At 41.6% G+C, this 22694-nt stretch overlaps 1 protein-coding gene across 5 annotated transcripts in view; it reads left to right on the top strand.

The window, feature by feature from the left end:
- The first annotated feature begins 646 nt into the window (after nucleotides 1-646).
- Nucleotides 647-22694, top strand: part of LOC110977686 (microtubule-associated serine/threonine-protein kinase 3-like) — a 71843-nt gene continuing 49795 nt past the window's right edge. For 2 of the 5 annotated variants that reach the window (XM_022232005.2, XM_022232001.2), the window contains exons 1-2: nucleotides 647-792; nucleotides 3561-4026. In XM_022232005.2, coding sequence (XP_022087697.2) covers nucleotides 3652-4026 — 375 coding nt within the window. In that variant the 5' untranslated portion in view covers nucleotides 647-792; nucleotides 3561-3651. Of the gene's footprint in view, nucleotides 793-916; nucleotides 935-3560; nucleotides 4027-6834; nucleotides 6922-16744; nucleotides 19512-22694 lie in introns of those variants that run through there. The other 3 variants (XM_022232003.2, XM_087143836.1, XM_022232006.2) reach the window with 3 other exon arrangements.

Below are 22694 nucleotides of genomic sequence, written 5' to 3'. Positions count from 1 at the left end.
TTATTTTTGTTCTATATTTACAGTTTTCGTCTTAAATTTATTAGTTTTGGTTTTATTTTTCTTTGTTTAAGGTCATATATTTCTACAAGTTTGGTTATATATTTTCAGATCCGTTTTTACAGTTTTATATTCGTTCTATATTTATAACTTTCGTTCCATATTCATAAAATTTGGTTTTATTTTAATTCATATTGGTAATATATTTCAACAAGTTTGGTTCTATGTTTTCAAATTCATTCTATATTAATTGCGTCCTACGTATATCAGTTTCGTATATCGGCTGTACACAGCAAGACTTTTTACTGTCAATTATTCTGTGCCGAGATCCCCAAAACTTGTTACCGTAAAAGTACTATAGCGCCATCATGTGTTACGATTAAAACAGATGTAGGAAAACGAGTGATACTCTAATAAATTCGAAAGTATGTAATCTGTGAAAATGTTTATTAACATCTACATGTTGACTTTATTACAAAATCAGAACCAGGATTTACTGTAGTCTTTTAATTATAATCTTTGTCTCTTTGTGAATAATTACTGTCCCAGCAGGTCATGCTTTCTTGAAATATCCTACACGGTTCAATGCCGTTTTGAAGATGGTCCCTAAATTTTTCGTGGCCGGGGCGCATGCATGCTTTGCGCGCAATCGATCGATCATGCATACATAGACTGTGAATGTTTGCTGTTCTCGCATAACAAAATGCAGGAAATCCTCGATGCTTGAACCATCAGGGGTCATAAATTATATAATCACGCCTGACTCCTGTGACCGATTTCTGCCAATTTTGACAGGTAAAGAGTAAGAGTGTTGGCATAAAGTAGCCGGTCCAGATTTTGTCGAATCAAGGTGAACTTGACAACAGAAAAATCGCAACAAAAAAAAAAAAATCGATGGACACCACTTCTGTCATTGCTGGGGCTGGATGCATGGCTGGTATTTGATGATGTTTTCGTATGTTTTTTTATCATAGACGTTCGCACGACGTGTTGGAGGTTGTGTATCTGTTAGCATGAGAGATTGTTCTGTATTTATGATACAGTGATGTGGCTGTCTGCGCTTTGGTATTCGACCTACAGCTGACATGACTAGGGAAATGATAAAACTAGACTAGAGACTGAGTGTGTACAAGTTGCAGTGTTACATTTCACATGTAGCTGGGTATATACTCGGTATCTAGTACTAGTAGTAGGCCTAGGCCAGTAATACCGGTAGGTACCAGTCTAATAAGCCTAAGTAGGGCCTAACACTTGAACAGCACAGTCGTGATGTTTGATGTTTCAGACATGTCGGAGGTATTTCACACCTTGTATCATCTGACCATGTTCCACCATGTTCCGGCTATGCTATTTGTTGCTAGGGTAACAATGAACGTTTCCTCTGTTCTGGCCCCTGGCAAATGTTCAGGCATGCCTAGGCTACATCATATCATACATGCATCCTGTGTGTACCAAGGAGGTGTGGATGTTACTTTGAGAGTAAGTAGTCAAAATCTTCTCACAAAGTGAAGACCAAAATCTCTAAGCTGGGGCCTGAAAAGCAGATTAAGTTTTCTTGACACTAACTAAGGCGGGCGGTGGGGAAGACACCTCAGGGAGGGGAGATGGGTGATACAAATGAACGTACATGCTTCCACCATGGTACATGTCATTATCTGGGGAGCAATACTCCTTGGTCATTCAAGATGTCCATCTTATTGTAGAAGATAAATTAGGAAGTTGCAGGGTTGAGTCTTACTTGGCCATTTTGGGGATTTGAAATTCTCAAGAACTTCTTGCCATGTTTGCCTACATCAGCTTCCAGTCTGCGGCAATTAAACATACAGATAGATGACTAAGGGCCAAAGGTAAGCTTCAACTGCTCTGTCTGAGGCGCATTGCTAATGGATGGTGGAGTCTGATTCTTTGTGATGCAATCAGAGATAACTATCAGTCATCAAAATCATAATTAACTCACACTTGACCGGTTATCTTGTGTAGTCAGCATTGCCTGAAATGCTACCAAAGTGATCTTGATTTCATGGAAGTGGACGAAATCTGTTGTAAAGCAGTCTCTTCTTTTCTAAAGAAGAAACAGCTCATTGGCAGAATTTAACACATACTGTATCTTCTACTTTTGATGCCATTTAGAATTCTGATATTAGTGTGTTGCAAGAAATTGGGTCCAATTAAATGGTTTGCTACTCGGCCATTTTGAAAGTCTCAAATACTTAGTTTTACACATGTTGTCGGAAAGGCTAAATGATAGTAATGGACATTGGGTTTTCTTGACTTGGAAAATCTGTTTGCTGCCACCAAGGATTAGGGAAAGCACTTATTAAAATGTGCTTCTCAGAGCAGACCTTGTCATGGCAGATTCACTGCTTTGCATGGAATCAGGTGGGCTCATTCTGTTAGAGTTTGCTATGTGAGCAGTGTTAGGAACCAGGTGCTTGAATAACTGGACAGGATTTCAGCTAGGATTGCAATCTGCTTGTCCCTTTCCAACCAAAGTTAAAAACTGCCTGGCCTCTTCTAGGAAAATGCTCTGAAATTGGCACCCCTTGGTGTTATCTGAGGATGTCCTCCCATTGCATCCGGTATTTTGGGAAGAAATGTGAAGACTTGTTCCCCGCTGTGAAAGTTAAAAAAATAGAGGCTGGTAAATTTTGAACAAGCAAAAACTGTCTGTCAAGGCTGTCTTTTATTATACATGCATACATGTAGTCATGTACCGCTAGACTTGGCTTGGTGTCGCATAGATTGACCTCCATTCTCAAACATCTTTGCATATCTGTTACCGGTTTATACCTACCACTGAAGCCAGGGTGTTAACAACTGGTTTCATTTCATGTGAATGCCTCTTGTGTCTGAAACAAAGTTTCTTTCTTAGGTTCATCCCTTGAAATGGATCCTAACTGCAAGACTCAGGTTTCAGCAACTTGTCATGATCTGATGGCGTCTTATTAAATCCTGGTAGATTTCACTAGTTTCTGGTGCACACCATCTGTTTCATTGAGTTCATTACACCTGTCATGGTAACCTAGGCTACCATTGAGAATCTTTGTAGCAATCTACTAGTGGTACCTCAGACACAAGATAAGGAATAAAAAAAAGAAAGTAAGAATGAGGCATATCCTGTACTGTCATTCAGTCGGCGAGTCCTTGCAGAATTTGTAAAAAGACCTGACATGATCATAATATTGGTAGTTCATAAAATTTAATATTACCTGTCAGTTATTGCCAGTGGATTCGAATGTGCTGTCAATGGCTAGCGAGTCGTAGTGCAGAAAGGTTTGGCATTTGGGAGACGACATCCATGTATTGAAACAATAGAGGACGTCGGAAGCAGTTTTGGTAACTACATGTAGCCTACGCTGTACCCGATAATCACTGATAAACACTGTGCCCCTGTAACTTTGGTGGACAGCCTACATGTGCATGTAGATACGATAACATTGGCAGCATACTTCGGATCCAAAGGACAGTGATATGGCTGTCTATATTTACTTCTGCGCATGCGGAGGAGAGCATGTTACAGGTACATTTGGGTTAAAGTGGATTGTTTTGATGTCATTCTGTAGGTCATGATGTAAACTTAGGATGAACTGAGGAAGTGGATGGTAGTGTGTATGTACTGGTACATGTACACTAGCAGGTAAACAAGTAGTCAGCATGGCGGAAGGGGGTGAAATGACACCACAGCCTTCGTCAGAAGAGGAAACGATCACCAAGGTGCCCCAATCAGAGCAGAGTAAGCCTAGCACGGATGCCCCATTGAGGTCAACGGGTCACCTTGCCTTCCGCATCTTCCTCCACGAGAATGAGTTGGCCGGCGCTCAGAACCATTTCCCGGCCGACTTCACCCTGGGCAACTTCCGGGCGGTTACGGAGGATGACCTGGCGGATGATTACGGCGTTGAAGACGAAGAGATGCGAGCGCAGTTGATGAGGGCAGTCAACCGAGCCAGGGAAGAGTATGATGAGAGAGAGGAAGCCGAGACCAGACCAAGGGTCCAGAGTGTGGTGGTACGTAGGCACCAGTCTGAGGTGAGTGTAGATTAATCGCCATGTTTGTGCTCATCAAGGAAATGTGGCATTGAAAAGTTGTTGTGCTAACATTGGGAAGGGTTTAGTTACTCTCTTGAGCACAAGTTAGAAATCACAGTGCCAAATATTCCATTTTATTCTCTGTTATTAGTTCTGTGAGCTGGTACCCCTCTCGTCGGTGACCGAAGCCTGGGGAAAACCTTGTGAATGTATTCATATTCATGCATACGTTCTGTGCACTGAGCAGTGAGCACTCGTGTACATGTACATGTAGGTGCATGCACATGTTGTGTCTGACACATGGCTATGATGTCAGTGCTGTTGATGAGGCTGTCAGTGTTAGTTAACAGGGGGCCCTCTTCCGTTCATGTGCGTCACCCATAAGGGTTCATAGGCTTTGGTGTAAATGTACACAAATGGTTGTGCACTTAGTCAGCATGAAGATAGCGTATGAGTGTTGCAGGGGATAGGTTTCAGTGCTGCACAGGTGACATGTGGGAGGCATTAGTATATTTTGTTCCATCGGGTAAGATAAGCGCGGATGGATGGCAAGGTCAGGGTAAGGTCCAACCAGTCAGTTCAATGTTAACAGGTGCCTCATTAACGCGCACACCACACACCTGGTTGGCTTGGTCCGGCTGTGTAAATCGGTGTTTGTGACAAATGCATGCTTTGCACGGTGGCCACGCTTTGGCCACAAAAGCTTACTAAAGCAGAAGAGTGTCTTTAAGATAGGTGTAATGGGGTAACAAGGAGTCAAGGACAGATTTAAGTCCAGCCTTTTCAAAAGATTTATAGCCTGTTGCTGAACTTTGTGGTATGTTTTTTTCAGGGCACCAGGGACTGTGCTGTCACCACTTTTTCCAGCGCAATGAATAGTTTATGTTGACACTAAAAATCTAGGTCAAGGGCTCAAGGCCATGGGAAAGGTTTTTGAATTATGTCATCTTAATCAGGCATGGCCAAGTGACATCCCTGTGTCGCCATGGGCGGTCACTTCTTCAATACCAGTACCCATTTAACAACTGACAACAGAATTTCAGATCCACAGTTGAACTCATACCCCCAAAGAACTTGTATACCTGAATACAGTCTAGGGGATGGGCCTTGTTAACGATGCTGACACAGTCAAACTTTCCAGGGTTGTTTGTCGAGGTTTCGCAATTACGACGACCCCTGTGGGAGGTTTGTACATGTAGGTGTGTAGTGTCTTTGGTGCTGTTTATCAGAACTTTGCCAAAGCTTGAACTTTTGCCAGTAGAGCTGCATTTGACATGGTTGGGAGGGCTTGGCCTCTTAGGAAACTGTTTTTCTCACTCAGAATTGGTTTGCTTTGATCTCCACCCTTGCAAATAGCAACAAACATTTGAGAGTAGATTGTGAGCCGTAACACTTTCATCTGAGGTCTGATGTAAACAGAACAAGCACATGACAAAAACATGGTCACATCTTAACACACGTAACTCACCGACTGTTACCTTCAAGTGTCTGTAACTTAAGAGCTTTCCTGTCTGCCATATTAATGATCATAGTGGGAGTTCATTGCTGTGGTCAGATCACGCTATTTGTCTGTTGCTTCTTTATTACATGGACACATACATGTACCTTGAATGACTGTACATGTCCCAGGGTACCAAACCGGGAAGCGGGCAGATTATCTCATTAACGTAGTCACTACGTGTACTGGGCTTGTTCTTATTTGTCCTGAAGTGCCATCCTACCCTGTACTGTCTTAACTCATGCAGTGGTTCTTAGGAGATGATTCTGTCGGAGTTCTGATACATTTCAGGGCAAACTGGGCGCGGATGGTAGAAAGTATTGGATGTTATTGTGAATTCCTGGTGTTTGGTTTTCTCGGCTAAAGGTTGATGTCACAAGCGGCACATGTATGTAACCTTTACCCTCCTAGAAACCATTTCAGGAAATCTCAGACTTCCTACATTTGACTGGGCATGATCTAGCATCTTAGACCTGTAACAGATGTACCGACATGCACAGGAGCCAAAGCATGTCCACCAGGAACGAGCTGGCAATGACGTCTGTGCTTGGAGAAACTTCCAGTGTGTTTTGTTGTAGTCTTGTGGTAATGAGGCGAAGGACTACACTGTACTCTCTGTTACAACCACAGATAAAGTAACATGAACCCATCACAGGTTGGAAAATTGGTAGACATGTACATGTAGGACAGCTTGCAATAGTTCCGTACACATTCAGGCATCCGGACGTTCTACTTCCAATCTCTCTGGCTTCCTGTCTCAGTGTAGAATTTGTTTTTGCAATTTTCATGTGTACCTTCAAGGTACAGACTGCAATAAAGCCTCATAAAACAAAAACATTTACATGTACATGTATGAATGTTGACTGTCATTTATATACATACATGTATGTACACGTATATCAAAATTTTGGACAATTTAAACGTAATTCTGGGCATAAGTTGAAATTTCTGGTAAATAATTTTTTTGTTTGGGATGTACATGTAATATTTTTGGTGTACATGTACATGTTCAGATACGTACACACCTCTGTTTTCTGACTGAACATTGAGAAAGCTGATTCAATATTCATCTGAATGGAACTATGGCTTATTTCTTGAACTGCTTTTAACATTTGACTAAAGTTCTCCACGTCTGTGAAGTGGTTTAAGGTTCGAAGTACTTGAGTTCTGTGTATTGTACCTGGAAAGTTTGATTCAAGTGAGGAATGAGCCATCAAACTGAACTAGAACTGGAACTAAGACTGAGAACAATCGTGGAAGAAATAAATTGAGGAGTTTGTAAACATGCATTCTATTAACTAATCACTGTACTTTGTGGAAGGACGATGTCATTGCTCAGGCTACGTGTATGTAAGGCCCTTGGATTCGGCAAGAAGCTAGATCGACCTGCTGATAAGGTGAGTTTCAAATGTTGTTGGTTGGTAACTGAAGAGAGAGAGCACACGTGAACCGGTGAAACACATTGGAGAGCTCCTGAGATTGGAAACTGCCCGCTGTCTTGAAGTCAAGTCAATAGTTGGGAGGTAACCTTTTACAAGGTTACCTCCCAACTATTGCATCGTCCCAACTGTAGTTGGGAGAGGGTTAACTATAGTTTGGATGCTGTACTGGTAGTTGGAGGGGGGGTAATAACCCTGACTGTCTCGTCTTGTCTGCTAGGAACCTTTCTGGATCCTTCAAAATCCTTCTCTCTGAAGGAAACCAGTGGCACTTTTTGGGTATAAATTTCAAGAGTAAACAAGGCTCATGTTCATGTGTCATAGCATAAGAAAGCTGGGTTCAATCTTCCTCAATCCTGCAAAATGTTCCCAAACTGCTTAACCACTTTCCGCCAGGGTTTCCGGCACCAGACACGTACGTGTATGCTTTATACGGATGGCCGGGGCCCGAAATCGGACAAAGGGAACTGGGCCTTGTAACAAAAGATTGTACTCGTAACAAAAAGACCAGGCTGCTGGGCATTACTTTTTTCACTCGCAATAGTGGAGATAATCCAGCCTTGTTTTGAAACCGTATACCACAGTTTTGGGGATTCAGTGTGAGCGGATTACTGCAGCAATGAGCCACACAGTACTACTGCACAGTAATCTGGCCTCTATTGAAAAGAGGTCAGCAGCGCACTGTGCCAGGTTCGTGAACAAAAGAAAGTTACATAACACTGCACAATCTGGGCTCTGTTTACAAGGCTGCAGGCCTGGCTTCTTCGGATTTTGTCTGTCAGATTAGAGGAGCCACTAGACAGTCATTTGTGTGGGTGTAAACGTCCATTAATTGAAATGATAAATTTTTGACGAAATTTGAAAACTGAAAATCTTGAAAATGTCCCGTTTGTGTGCACTGCATTTTTCAAACCACTCGTCAGCAAGTGGTTATTGAATTTGGAATGATTTGACATGATAGATATTAATAGAGTACTGAAACATGATGTCATTTTGAGCGGGAGGTATACTGCAAACGATCGGAGTACTTCAGAATATTTTTGGTTAAAGCGCTGGTTCTTGCACCAATGACTTTCAATGTACCATTGCACTTGTGACATACACACAGAACATGTACATGCATACTTTGATAGTCTATGAAGAATTGCAAGAGGTGGATGGTGAACTGCAGGGACAAAAACTATGAATGGAAATTATAAACAATTTATGTGACTCATGTAGGCTTACCGGTACAATTTCATTGTTAAAATCCAATCACAGTATTTTGTTTTTACATCTTGTCTCATGCAAGCAAAGTAAAAGTAGCCCTTACCATCACCATCAGTTCCAGTTAACCCTTTGCGCGCTATCGGCGACTCCAGTCGCCCAGTTAAAAATACCCCTGCACGCTGTCGGCGACTCCAGTCGCCGATATGCATTATGCATGTTCAGTGAAAGAGTTCTTGGAATATACTGACCCCTGACCTTTATCCGGGTACTTTCAGACAAGATGTTTACATGAACGACGATTTTCACTTGTAAAGAAGCGTACTTTTCTTAGAAAATTTCTCGTTATTTACCGAGGAATTCTGTGCTACGACCACTGCTAAAACAATAGGCGCGCACAATGGATGTCAATGAAGCATTTGGGGAGATCTTTGGAGACTCTGACTCTGGAGATTCGGACTTTGAAGAGCCTTTTGTGAGCGGTTCAGACGACGATGAAGCCAGTGAAGGTACGTGTAATGATAATGATTTACCGGGGGAAAATGGCAGCATTGGTGGGTCGGATCCTGTCGACGTCCCTGCTGAAAATCGGCATCGTGTGGCAAAGGCCGATGATGATGCTGCATGGAAAGAGGCCTTGCAGAGGGCGTACGAAGACGACTGGTTGACAAATTTCAGCCATCAGCAGGGCCAGCTGCTGTATGATGCAGATGAAGAACCAACTGAATATGGGATTTTTTCCCATTTTTTTGATGGGGAGGTCATTGATCTGCTGGTTCATGAAACAAACCGATATGCTGCAACAACAATTGCAAGCAAAGGAGGGATGGAGAATCTCAGCCAACATTCACGATTCAAGAAATGGAAAGAAGTCCAAGCCAATGAAATGAAAGCTTTTCTTGCCATTATGTTGTTGATGGGTATTGACCGTCGTGCTAACTACGAACTTTACTGGACCACTGAGTGGACATTGGAAGCACCTGGCATAAGATCTATCATGTCACGGGATAGATTTTACCTGATTCTTACCTTTTTTCATTGCACGGACAATGCCCAACTCACTACACCTGCGGATGAGAATCATGACAGACGGGGAAAAATAAAAGAGGTTATGGACATGATTGTGGCTCGATGGCAGACAGCCTATTACCCAGATCGAGAAGTGTCTGTCGATGAAACAATTATCCCATTCAAAGGACGTACTGCCATGAAAGTGTACAAACCAAATAAGCCCCACAAATGGGGATTGAACTGTTGGAACTTGGCAGAATCTAAAACGGGATATGTCTGGAAATCAGAACTTTATCAAGGCAAGCGAAACAACCAAACAGAGGTTGGTTTGTATCACAATGTTGTGGCAACTTTGTGTCAGCCCATCTATGACAGAGGCCACCATGTTTACATGGACAATTTGTTTACATCCCCTGCCCTTTTTGATGACCTCAGTATCCACGGTACAGGGGCATGCGGAACCCTACGAACAAATCGTGTCGGAACCCCAGAGGCAATAAAGAAGGCAAAGCTGAAAACCAGTGACCCTCTTCTTTCTGTTCGTGAAGGAAAGGCCCTGTATGTGTTGTGGTTCGACAAAAGACAGGTGAATATTGTTTCAACTGTTCACAATGCGACTACATTCCAAAAAAATGTTCGTGCACGAGGCCAAAAGAATCCTCGCAAGGTGGATAAGCCTGTCGCCATTGAGTGTTACACAAGATACATGGGAGGAGTTGACCGTTCAGACCAAGGGATGTGGTATTACCTTAACATTCATAAAACACTGAAGTGGTGGAAAAAGGTATTTGTCTACATATTGGAAGTGAGTTACGTCAACAGCTGGATAATCTGGAAAGCCCTGCATCCTGGCACTAGACAGCGTCCTGAAAAGTTCCGCTTTGCCATTGTCGATGGGTTACTGGAAGGATACGCCAGACCCGGTGGAAGACCAGGAAGAAGATCTGTGGATGCACCGAATCGCTTGACAGAAAGACACTTTCTGGCTGTCAATCGGAATCTCACCCCAGCCGGACGTCCATCCAAACCAGACTGTGTAGTGTGCTCCAATCGAGCAGTTCGACGACATCAGACTGAGTATATGTGCGCTCAATGTAATAAGCCAATGTGTCCCGCTCCTTGCTTCAGGAGATACCACACTCTCATGGACTATAAAATAGACTGTCTTCCAGGATGTCATCGATAAATGCATGAAACAGAAGAAAACGGAATCCAAACTTTCATGCAGATGTGCACACACACACACACCATGTACATGTACATGTATGTAATGCATGACCAACTTGACCAAGCATGTGTGGTGTGTGAAAAGTACATGTAGGTGACCTTAAATTTTGGGTGATATTTTTGGTGATTTTCAAAAGGTTATAACTTTTCTATTGCTGCACCTAGAAAAATTATATTTGTATCACCAGAAAGGAAATTTCACCAGGGAATTTTTTTTTATTTTGTAAAACCCTCAAAGATGCTTCTTTCATTATGAAAATGCAACTTGACTTACTGCCGGTGAATAAAATGTTCCGCTGCACAGGAAATACAGCGGCACAGGATTAGTGCACAGATAAATTGATAGCGTGCTAAGGGTTAAATTGTTAGATTGATGAGCAGGTGTATCACTGGTGTTATGCTTGACATCATGAATGATGATAATGATGATAATGTACAGTTTGTAACTCCATTGGTTACTGCCTACTGGTAGTTACATGTACAGTACATGTACATGTAAGTGGTTTTTAGCTTAACTTGAGCCAGCTGAGAATCCTTCCAGTGTATAGGCTAGTACATGTATGCCTGATGTGCATGTACTCTAGTATTGCCTATGGGCACATGTACATGCATGTATTAGCTGTGAGATTCTCTAAATTGTGCCATGATTTAATGCAGGGTAGGTTGATTAGCTTGCAGATAAGCTGTTTTGGTAAGATATGTGGCCTTGGTGTCACTAATGAAGTGCACTTGTTTGGAGATACTCATAGCACCTGATTTCAAGGCAATGGGAGATGCTACCGGTAGCTGTCTGTGGCTGTACCTGATAGTTCTTTGTTGGTGGTGGTCAACTTGTCCTTTTCAATCGATGTTATTCATTCTTGGGCATATTGTTACATTTCAGTGTTTTCAGTTGTGCAGAGATCCTTTTTTCTCCATTTGTCTTGAACTAGAGTGACAAATGATATGACACTTTGTCACTTGTCACAAGCGACAGATGATGTCCTTTTTTTAAGTGACCTCCCCTCAAAACACAACAAAATGGCAGAATGAGTTACATGTAAATGTGCAAGGTCTGCAAAACATTGGAATTTCGGATTAAAAAAAATAAAAAGTGAAATATTTTGAGTTTTCCTTGGCAAAACAAAGGAGGAATGTCTCTGGGATCAAGTATTTAGTTGGCAGAAACACTCCTGTTCATGATTGTGCATGAATGTGCTGAATACCGGTAGTTATGAATAATCTACTACATGTACATTGTACATGTACGTGATTGCTAGACCATCCACTCTCTTCCTGGGGAGAGACGATCGTGATGTGCTCTTTGCCTGAAGGGTTGAAACCATCTTCGGGAATTGTACCCAACCCCGGTCCATTAGTAAACCCCTTCGGACCATACTCATCGTGATTGGATGTTTACGGAAACGGACTGAGTTTCTCTGGCGACATTTTGTGAGTTCGTCCCTCTTGGGAGCCTTTTATTTGGAGCAGAGTGCAGTTTGCCTTTCATTGTAAGGCAACTACTGGTACTCAATAAAACATCTGAAAAATTGAAAAGATAAACACTGAGCTCTGATGATTAGCCTCTTAAAAAAGAAGATTGGAAGTTATTGTCTTTATTCACAAAGCAGGTACAGTACATGTAAAGTTGGAATCAGAAATGCCAAAAAAGATGCCCCCCCAAAAAAAACCAGCAAATGTTTGCCGGCCACCAGATGTCTTCATATGCAGTAATTGAGCACGTGGGTACCAGAAAACAAACAGGTCCTTGCTTTGAGGATGTGAACTTCCTGTGTTTATTGAATTAGCAGTCCGTATTTTTGTTACACTAAAGTGAATAAATTGACTTACATGTACCTGTATCCATGTATTGTTTCTGGTGCAGTGTGCATGTGCCGGCTGCACTGTGGTTAGGAGTACATCCAGGAAGTGCAGACTGAGAGGCAGAAACGTAAAACAATCGATTTTTCAGTTGTTTTGTTCTCCATCCTTTCATAATTGTCTTTTTATTTTGATTAGTTTAAACTCCATCTACATGAACTGGTACATACCGGTAGGCTGTTTCGAGAAAACTCCTTATTGATTTGATGTGTAGTTGGATATTTTAATGTTAATTGAGCTGCAAATGCTTACTGGTACTGGTAACTTACACAAAAGCCAAGGTGTAGAAAAAATAAACACACCTCACTTCCTTGGTTGGTTCATCGGACAAAATACTTTCATATCTGCCCACTTATCTACCGGTAGAGTACCCACGTGTTTGTACATGAAGTGTGGGATGGGTTGCATGTGAAGAGTCGAGTGTTGGGACCCATCAGTCCAAAGGTCTAAATTTCTGCCAAAATGGTTGACTTGGGGGCATGTGCTCTGTCAATTTTGTCCTGTGCTGTAGAGTGTAATTTGCTGTCCAGAACATCTACATGTACACGTACATGTAGGAGGCTGGAGCACTGCGGTGACACCTGCATGTGGACAGGTGGTATGCGGACTTGACATGCCTCTTGGACCAGTAGGGTGTTGTAATTAGCCAAATCATGGAGGAACGTGTCTTATTCCTCCATGGCCAAATGCACCTGCACGCCAAGCTGAAAAATACATGTGCGTGTGAGTGGGGATGCTACCGCAGTTGCAGTGTATGGCATCTGAGCAGATACATGTACGTGTACAGTGTATAGGGGCCTACAGAACATGTAAGCCATGTTTCTAAATGAAAACAACTGTCAAGTGCCAATTGTGTTCTGTCTGAAATGTCTGTTTATTTTTTTTTTGCTGATTATGAAAGATGTACCTTGTACAATACACACATGTATGTATATTGGGCTTGATTATCAAAGCAGCCAGCCTCCATGAATGGACTGTACCCCATGCTGTTGGCAAAAATCTATGTACAGGACATGAAATTTAATCATCTGTCTTGCCAAGTAAGCCATGTCTGAATGACTTGGCTGGGGCTTCCGTCACCACCATAGACCTGTGTGTAATTTCAAGCTGTAGCCAAGTCATTGGTACAGGTCTTACAATGTACATGTACTGCTTCCAACTTCCTGTTTGGATTTGTAGCTCTTTTTTTCAATTCCCCAAAGATTTGGCAGTGAGGCCCTGCTGTGGTCACACATTTCTCTCTTTCAGACTCCAAATTATCTGTGTCACTTTCAAGGGGAAAGGGTTAAGAAGTCAACTTGTGTAACCACAGTGGTATGCATGGTTTTGTGGAGGGCCATGAGGTGACCTCAAGGTTGTCTGTTAGCTGCAATGGGTTTGTTACACCTTCCATGGCACAGGAAATGGTGTATTGTTATTTTTTTGCTTGATCGGAAAATTGGAACAGTCGTGGGGATAGAAGAGTTCACTGTCTCTAAAACAATTCATTTTCTTGTGAATTTGCTGGTAGACCATGCTGTGTATGTACTACATACTATGAGGGACCATTGAAATCCTGCATAATCTTGTTGGATTCAGCATGGTTAGGCTTAATTGTTCACAACATTGGTCATTTTTAAGCAGAATCTAATATTTTTGATATTTTTCTTTTACATGTACCGGTACATGTATTTAAATTTTGTGGCGGAGTTTAGACAGAAAAGTTTTTTAACTCTTCTTGGTTGACAACTACATGTACAGTGTATTTTGTATGAATATATTTACTTGTTACAAAAATGTCTATTCCTGTGCATTGCAACTGGACATTTAATTGCAGTCTTGTGCCATCCAGGGACAAGGCCGAAGATCTGTTGTCTCTTTTTATACTGCTGTTTTCTTCCTGTTTAGAATAATAATGCCCTGTGGTAGACTTTTGAAATTGGTTTCAATGGGTTACTTGGCTAGTGGTCTGGTGACTTCTTTGAATGTAGTCCCTGATATAAGACTGAGAGTGTTTGTTGGTTGTGGTTAGGGCTGGTTGTTAGTCACAGATTGTATTGGAGGACTCTGACAAGTTTAATTTGATTAGCCCAAGCGCTGTACTCGTATCACAAACATACGGTGATATCTTGTTTGGAAATTGTGCTCGTGTATGTGAGTTCTTACAATGGAACGGCAAAACAAATTTGTTTCTTATTTGTATCTGGAGGCAGAGTCCAATGAATTGGCCGACTCAACCTTTTCTGGCTGCTGGATCATGTCCATTATCAGCATGAAGTGGGCCGGGGTTGATACCTGAACTGAACTGGGCCAGAGATCTTCCAGGATATTTCTTGCCCAGAGGAAAGATTCAACAAAAGCCAGTCAACAGCTCGCTGGATTGCCAGCTGTTCGTGGAGAGTTTTGTTTTTTTAAACTTCCAGTTGATATGAAAACCGTCAGCTTTCTTTCCTCGCTGTTGACATACTATCCAGTGGATGTAGTGAATGTGCAGTGAATGTGTCAAGCATGGCTAGGCGAAAAGGGTATCAAAATAATTCAAACTAGTCTGTTCAAATCCACAAGGAGCCGACATGAGTGTAATCTCAATGGATGACTTCACGGTTAAAAAGTAGCATAAATGCATTGTCTTTGTAGGCTGTGACATGAATTTTCAAGGAGATTGAAAGAATAAATGGTAGTATATATGTTTTACCCATGGCGCTTCCTGATGTGTTTACCTCTTCATATGGCAAGCTTTTCCTGTAAATCACATCCTGTCTTTGCCAACTCTGGTTTTCTCCCCTGACTGTTTTGAAAAGCAACCCTCTAAGGATCTCCAGTGACGTATGCAGACATTGTGTTCCACCTGACGGCCCACTTACAGTATTCAGTAAGACTTTGGTTGGAAATAGCCCATGTCCTTAACAAGTGGGCTCCTTCACACGTACATGTAGTCCCAAAGACACACTTTCTCAGTTTCTCTTTATTCTATCCCCGTCATCATCGTTGACAGCCGCCAAGGAAAGAATACACTTGAAAGGATAGTGAGAGGATTTCCCTGGGTTGCTGTAGTAGCGGATGTAATAACGGGACAATAATGGCATTGGGGAACAAGAGGCCACGGGGGCCACACAGCGCAAAAGTTATGTTCTAAGGGCCTGAATGTCCAACTTTACAAGTCAGACAGGGTTTTTGTTGTGATTGGAAGGGAAAGATGTTAAAAGCAACTTTCCAAGATGACTGCAACGTTAGGCAAATCTTCCAATTTATAGACCTGAGCAGGCCAGTGATTAACTTGTTGGTTTGCTTGACACTCAGAGCTAAACTTCAGGAAGGAAACCATCTAGATCAGATCTAGAGTAAAGTCAAGAATTTTTCGCTTTGCGGAAAATCTATGAAAATTGCAGATAGGGGGGTAGAAAGTGGAAAACACCATTCTCGGTAAAAATATAAATAAATAAAACAAATAAATATTTTTGATTGTTTCTGCACAATCAATCAAATAAATATGAACCGGAATTAAGAATGACGACTCATTTTCACTGTTTAACTCACTTTGAAAGTAACATTTGGTAGCGTTTCCCTTCCTGTTTTTCGTTTGCGATATCGCAGAAATCGGTATTGATTTCCTCCGGCTCCGCACTGCAGAGATCACACGGGTGCCCATTCCTTACATAGTGCCCAGACGTCTCATGGCTTATGAATATATCAATAGGAACGGGGACCAGTCCAAGAGCACAGTGGTATGGTGCGTGTAGGGCCTACATGTATCATTATGCCAAAGATAATGTACATATACCTGTAGATGTATGGTAAATGTAGGCCTACAGTACATATGTACAGTCACATACAGTTTTTGTACACAAAATTTAGAAAGCGCAAGAAAGCAGAATTTGACTTTCAGAAAGCAGAAAATTCTTGACTTTAATCTAGAGCTTTAGAAACTGATTGCAGAGTTACAGGCATGTACATGTACAACATGTACAATGTACCTGAGTCTAAATTAAACATGTTGTCTGGTACCCAAATTTGCTAGTTGGAGTAACAAGTATTGGTCAGGTTCAAAGTTTTCCCATCAATATTAACTGCATAAAAGCTTTAAATATAATGGCACATAAACTTGTATCAGTTTGTGGTTAGCATGTTTTTATATGGTCGTCAGACAAGTTTTTAAATTCATCATCTGGGATGAAAAGACAGGGTACTAAGCGACCTTTTCCATCAACATGATGGGTTCGTTCCTATCATTCTTGTTAATTTTTATCACTGGTACATTTACATGTAGTTGCTTTTGTAGTTTGAAATGGTGGAAGGATACCCACATATTAGTGTAGAATTGGACTTTGGATGCAAACATGGAATATTTGCCCATCAGAAGTGTTTCATGTACTTTGACACATTATGAAATATGAATAGGAGGTATACAGTTTGTTGTACCAGATGCTGTAAAATCTCCCATTTTACCAAACAGGTTCATTGCATACATGTAACTAAACCACCTGTAAAAGGTCAGTCATGTTGACATGTGTCCAAGTTCAAGAACTTGGTGATTTCTAGTGAAGCTGTGCACAGTACGGTTGCGCATGTGGCTTTTCATTGGGTGGTGACCACGCAGTGTTTGCATTGATAAATTCATTCATATCAGCCAGTCAGGCAGTGTGGCAGGCTGACTCCTATGTCAACACAGCTCTTGGGACGGACAGCAAAACCTCCGACGTTGGTTCCCATCATCATTTAACCTAACAACGTGTGGTATTTAACGGCAGAGGAATTATGCAAGTTGGAGGGGAACAAAATTCTTGGGCTGACTGCTGCAAGTGATTCTGCCAAATGAGACTTCTCTTTTCTTTTGTTCATTTTCCTCATTCCTCCTGAATGCACGAGGGGATCTATCAATATGCGTTGTACGTGTTATGTGTTTTGTTTTAGCTGTTCTCCCCGGGACAATCCGCTCTGACTGTCTGCTCTGATTCTGACCAATCAGAAGTAACTACTTGTAATGTGATCCTAAATACCGTGGCATTTTGAGAGCGAATAGCCAATATCGATGGCCAATCAGAGGCATCTGAGGGTCATGGAGTGAAGTCGTCGAGTGTTTTCAGCCAGATAGGATTTCTGCTGTTACGGCTTTTTTTGTCTTCAGTAAATAATCGCAGTCCTCCACAGCACCCATCAGATTTCTTTGCAACGTTCTCTGAACAGTGAATGATTGCTTTGCCGTCTTTCATCTCTCTTGCCTTTTTTGTTTTGTGAAAACTGTATCCATTTTGGTATTTGTCATCAGACAGGCTACAGATGCAGTTTAAAGGCCAGTGAGGCACATGCACGTGTAATTTGTCCAGATGTTGTGGCTGAACAAGGAATGAACTGACTGGTACAAACCTCTGCAAGGCAGTGCATTTGTTTTGGATCTAGGTGAGGAGATGTAACGTGGTTTATACAAGTGTAGGCATCAAGCCTCTCCCTTTATTGATCTGTGGAAACTCTCGAGCAACACATTCACAGCCTCACCGAGAATGCACCTCCCGCTGCCTCAGAGTGGAGCCAAGATTGTGAGTGGTGACTAACATTACGTCTGCTCCATTGTGTGCATTGACTCACTGTGGCATCATCTCTGTGCATGAAAGTACCGGTACATGTACATGTGTGAAAGTACCGTAAACCAAGGCACGATTTCAATACCGACAGTTGCCCATCCACTGAATGTAACCTACACATTCACAGGGACATGCATGTACATGTATGTTAAAGGGATTTTTTTTCAACCTTGTTTATTGAAGAAATGGCCTCTACTAATATGCAACATTCATCTTTTGATCTGCTGGTTATAATGAACTGTATTAGTATTGCACTGAGGAACCACCTTCGATCCTAGGCCACTAGATCCAATATTGTTTAAAGGCCGTTTAATCTTCAGTTTCTATTCACCTGTTTGCTGATTGCATCTGTAATCAGTGGAGTTTGTGAAATCTATGGTCTTTTATCAGTGTGTTTAAGCAGTTGGGTTGCTGGCTATGGTGACTGATATTAATCCTGTAAGCATTATTGCCCAGTTTAATCAATCAGTATTGTAATGCATCCGCTGGCAGTGGCTGGCCCGTTGCCGAGGTAGAGGAGACTGGATGATTTGTATAATGCGCCATTAATGTGGCTTGTAAGATGACTCATTTTACTCCAGGAAAAAAAAATCATAACGAGGTTCAAGTGACTGTAACCGGGTTATGAATGCTTGGAAACTGTGTTAACAGACGGCCCTTTGGCCATGGGCACATGTTTGAGCAGATGGACAGAAGTGAGCGTACTGATTTCAACGTTTTGGGACAGTTCATCCTAAGAACTTGACACGCCTGTGCCCAAGTGACAAGGCAATTATGAGAATGATTGGGTGTACTTTGGGAGGGCGCAAGCACGTATGCACACCTCCGCTGGACGGCTTTGCTTCTCTCCAACTGGCGTAAATTGAAAACAACGCTTCGTGGGCAGACGTCAGTGGCTGAGCTCTGCATTGTCAGATTCACAGAAGTGGGACAGTTTAAAAAACGGGATTAATTTTCACGCAAAAGGCATAGAGCCTTTCTGGACTTTTGGAAGCTCAGGTGTCATCAGTATCTTCTTTCGCTCTTACATTGTCACCAACCTTGGCTTGCCACATTCAGTACTCTTCAAGTCTAAAGAACTGGTCAATTCACGTGCCAAGCTGCACGTACGATCATGTTCCACCGTTACAAGAAAATGAATGATAGTGTTTAACTGCAAATTATCCCTACTCAAAGCGGAGGTGTCTCAAATTTTTTGAGGAAGATGTCAACAGGACATGTCCTTTCTTGATGTATCCTTGCCAATCGGGAATTGCAACCATTGGAGAAGTTTATATCATTTCGTGGAGATTTGATGAATGTTGGTAATGTCAAGTAACATTTCGCAATTGAATGCACATTGACTGACTGATGTGCTACATTGGAATGGTAGTCTGTTACAGTTTTCAGAATTACTGGATTGCATCTAACGGGACCTCTGTCAAAGTTACCATCAGTGACCTTGAATGCGACATGAGTGGCTGAGATGAAAGCCTCTTGAGACAAACGCAAGAGCTAAAGAGATAGTCATTTGTGCTTAGCATCATGTGCCATTCACAACGTTCATGGTCTGTCGGTTCTCGGGAAGGCCTGAAGTCGCTACGTAACCGACATCGTGAGGACTACGTATTGGAGGAGGAGGAATATAGCTCCCCAGAGGTTGTGCTGCGGCAGATTCATCGGCAGGTGATTCGGTCCCGGTCAGCGGTAAGAAGAAAACAACTTCTCATTAAAATTGTAACGCAAAGACCTGGAGAGAATGATAACAAAAAGGGTTTAAGCAGATGGGTGAAAGAAATGTTTGCTTATCTGAAAAATTCCTAATTTTCATTCACAGTTTGAGCAAGCAAACAAGCAAAGCCACCCCCAAGAAAAAAATTTTGGAAGCACCCTCATCCAAGCACCCAAATATCGGTAGAACTTATTTCATACATGTCGTTTCATTTTCAGAAACAGGATATTATTTAAAGAACCTTTTCCATTCCCATATTTTGCTGATCTGTTGACTTAAAACAGTTGAGTGCATTCTAGCCCTATCTCTTCTTGTCTGCATGTTTTTCATGTTTAAATGCCATGTAAACATGAAAAGTTCTTTATGTTGGTGTTCTAGGCTCAACTGTCTGATTTCGGCAATCTCATCTCCTATAGACGTTCATAAACAAGTTTTAAATGCCAATCATTGCGCTTAAAATGAAGTAAGATCAGCTGATACAATCAGGCAGAGATGTGGGGTTGTTTCATGAAGGGTTTGACAATTAGGACTTTGTGACGTGACAGTCTGTTCTAAACTATCCTGCTTCCTGTTTTTGTTGTTTCTAATAACTGACCAATCCCAAGAGCTTCATTTAATCCTGAATCAACTTGGAAATTCACTGTGTACTCATGCATCATATATTATTAATGCACATCAAGTCTCTCTCTGTGAGAAGAGAAAACCACCTGCCTGCCTTACAGACACATGTATTTCCCAGTTCCCTCAAGGAGCTGATGAGAAAGATTCAACAAAATAAACAATGGGAAAAATTGCTTGAGAAATACGAAAGTAGGAGGCTGATTTGGCTCTTCTTGACAGTCCCTGATGCGATAAATGTAGAGGATGTGTGTCTGGTTTCCTGGAACATGACTCTGCAGTAATACTAGCAGAAGATGGCTCCCCTTTCTTTTTTAGAAAACAGGAAAATCTGACATACATGTAATTATATTCCTTGTATTGATGCATTCATCTCGTGAAAATTATACATGTTTGCCACTATTATTAGAGATGCCTTTTCTCAAATGAGGTTGTTTCTTTGTGTTTGTTTGTTTGTTTGTTTGTTTTTACTAGAGGAAAATTCACAGAGATTTTCCTCCAATCTGGTGACCTAGCCAAAATTAAAGAGGGACTGTACTGTTTTATGTGGTGGAAATGAGCCAATTTTGTACAGAACATAAATGTAGTAGATTAGTAGGCATACAGGTGGGTGAGAAGATTCAGTTGAACGATTACATGTAGATCCACTCAAGTAAATTAAGAGAAAATGTTCATCAAAGAATTAAGTGTACCGGTACGTGTAAGAATTGGTCAGTAATGAAAATAAAAGAGAATGAAGAGAATCAAGATTAAGGAAACACGAAAGTTTATTTGAGAATGCTTTGTGAGTTGGCTTTTAAAAATGCAGCTGTGCTTGTTGCTTTAACTAGAAACAGTTGAGCAAGCTTGGCGTAAATTGCATTGCATCAAATAAAAAATTGAGTGTGCACGTGCATGTCTACATCCCGTAATTAAAGTATGGTGGTTCTCTAACTGGCTGTCAAAAAACAAGACGGAGGGAGGGCTGATGGGACGGATGGGCTCCCCCGTGGATCAAGCAGTTCAAATGTCAGTTATCAATTCTAGGGTTTCTGCACCAAACTGCTGGACTGGTTGCTAGGGTAACAGGGGATATTAAGTCCTCACAGTTGGCGCCATCGGGTGGGACTGGGGATGCATGATGGAAAAAGATGAATGCATAATTTTTACATATTTTTGTGGCATGGGAATTACAGATGGCAGACCAACCAGGAATTTTGTGTCAGTGGTAGGATGGCATTACTTCAGCTGAATTAATTAGGAAAGGCTTTGCATTTGAAAAGGTCATTATTAACAGACAACCTGCTGCAAGCTGGTGTTTATGTGGTATTTATAGTAACATCGACACAGATGTGTTTTGGAGACAGGCAAAAATTGACAGATTTGAAAATAAATGTCATATGCTAATTCAGTCACAGCTTCGATTTCCCAGACAGTAAAGTCTCCGGCCTCCTTGTGTACTGGTTATCAGTATACATGTATTAGGCTGTTTTCTTTTCTCTGAATGCTACCAGCACAAGGCACCAGTACATACATGACTACCAGTGCATATCACCTGCAGTGTCATTGTGTGGTTTTGTTCCCCCCTGATTTCAAGGGAACTGTTTGATATTTAGATTCTGTTAGATAGCATTGAAGGAAAACTCCTCTGGACTGAAACCTGAAGTACTGGCACATGTACAAGTAGATTGGATGGAAATCCTGAGGGCTACCTGTCAAGGTCTAACACCTCACAGTCATCCAGTGGAGAAGTCTTTGTACACAGGTAGACCATACTCCGGGATAAATCTAGTTACCCAGCCACACTCCAGCCATAGTGACTGCAGCTCTCTACATTTCAAATTCTGAATCTGTGGAAATGCTTAAAGTTGTAGACGACCTTGATCAGAGTGGACAGTCTAGAAAGCTGTTCTTCCTCTTAGCTTCCCTCTGGGAATTGTATGTTTATTTATCTTTACCAAGATTAATTAAATAATGTTTGCATATCTAAGTTAAATATTGACATGACCTAAGTTGTACCATGCAGATCGTTTTGCACACATTTATGTAGGTATACACATACATATAAAGTACTTGAGTATAAAATGCACTGTGCCGTGGTATCGCTACATTCATCTTGAATTCTTGACGTGCAGTATTTCACGATTGCACAAACATTTTCTGTCAATTGTAATAAATACAGTGACAAAAAACAGTAGGCAGAGGGAATTTATCCTTGGGGGAAGCGAGTAAAGTAGTATCCGTGGTGACCGCACGGTGCTGCATCTATTACGGATCAATCACAGGGTTTCCATGGCAACTGCAGACAGAGAGAGCTATGTGTACTCAGCTATAAAGACTGCATACTTCTTGATGTAGTGAATAGAGCACACCAGTGTATAGAAGACAAGCTCACCTGTCTGCTCCATCCAGGGCCCTATTTTATAGTGCTGCTAAGCATACGATTTTACGCTAACAGGGCCCCTGTTTATTTCATGGAAGTCTAAGCAGTAAGTGCAGCAAAAGGCATGCTTACCTTGGTGGAAAAAATTGCTTAAAGTAGTGACAAAACAATGGAAATC

Source organism: Acanthaster planci, linkage group LG12 (genome assembly GCF_054643075.1).
Source record: "Acanthaster planci isolate LZ-2023a linkage group LG12, COTS_SCS, whole genome shotgun sequence".
NCBI classification, from domain to species: Eukaryota; Metazoa; Echinodermata; class Asteroidea; order Valvatida; family Acanthasteridae; genus Acanthaster; species Acanthaster planci.
This window is presented reverse-complemented; position numbering and strand designations above follow the sequence as displayed.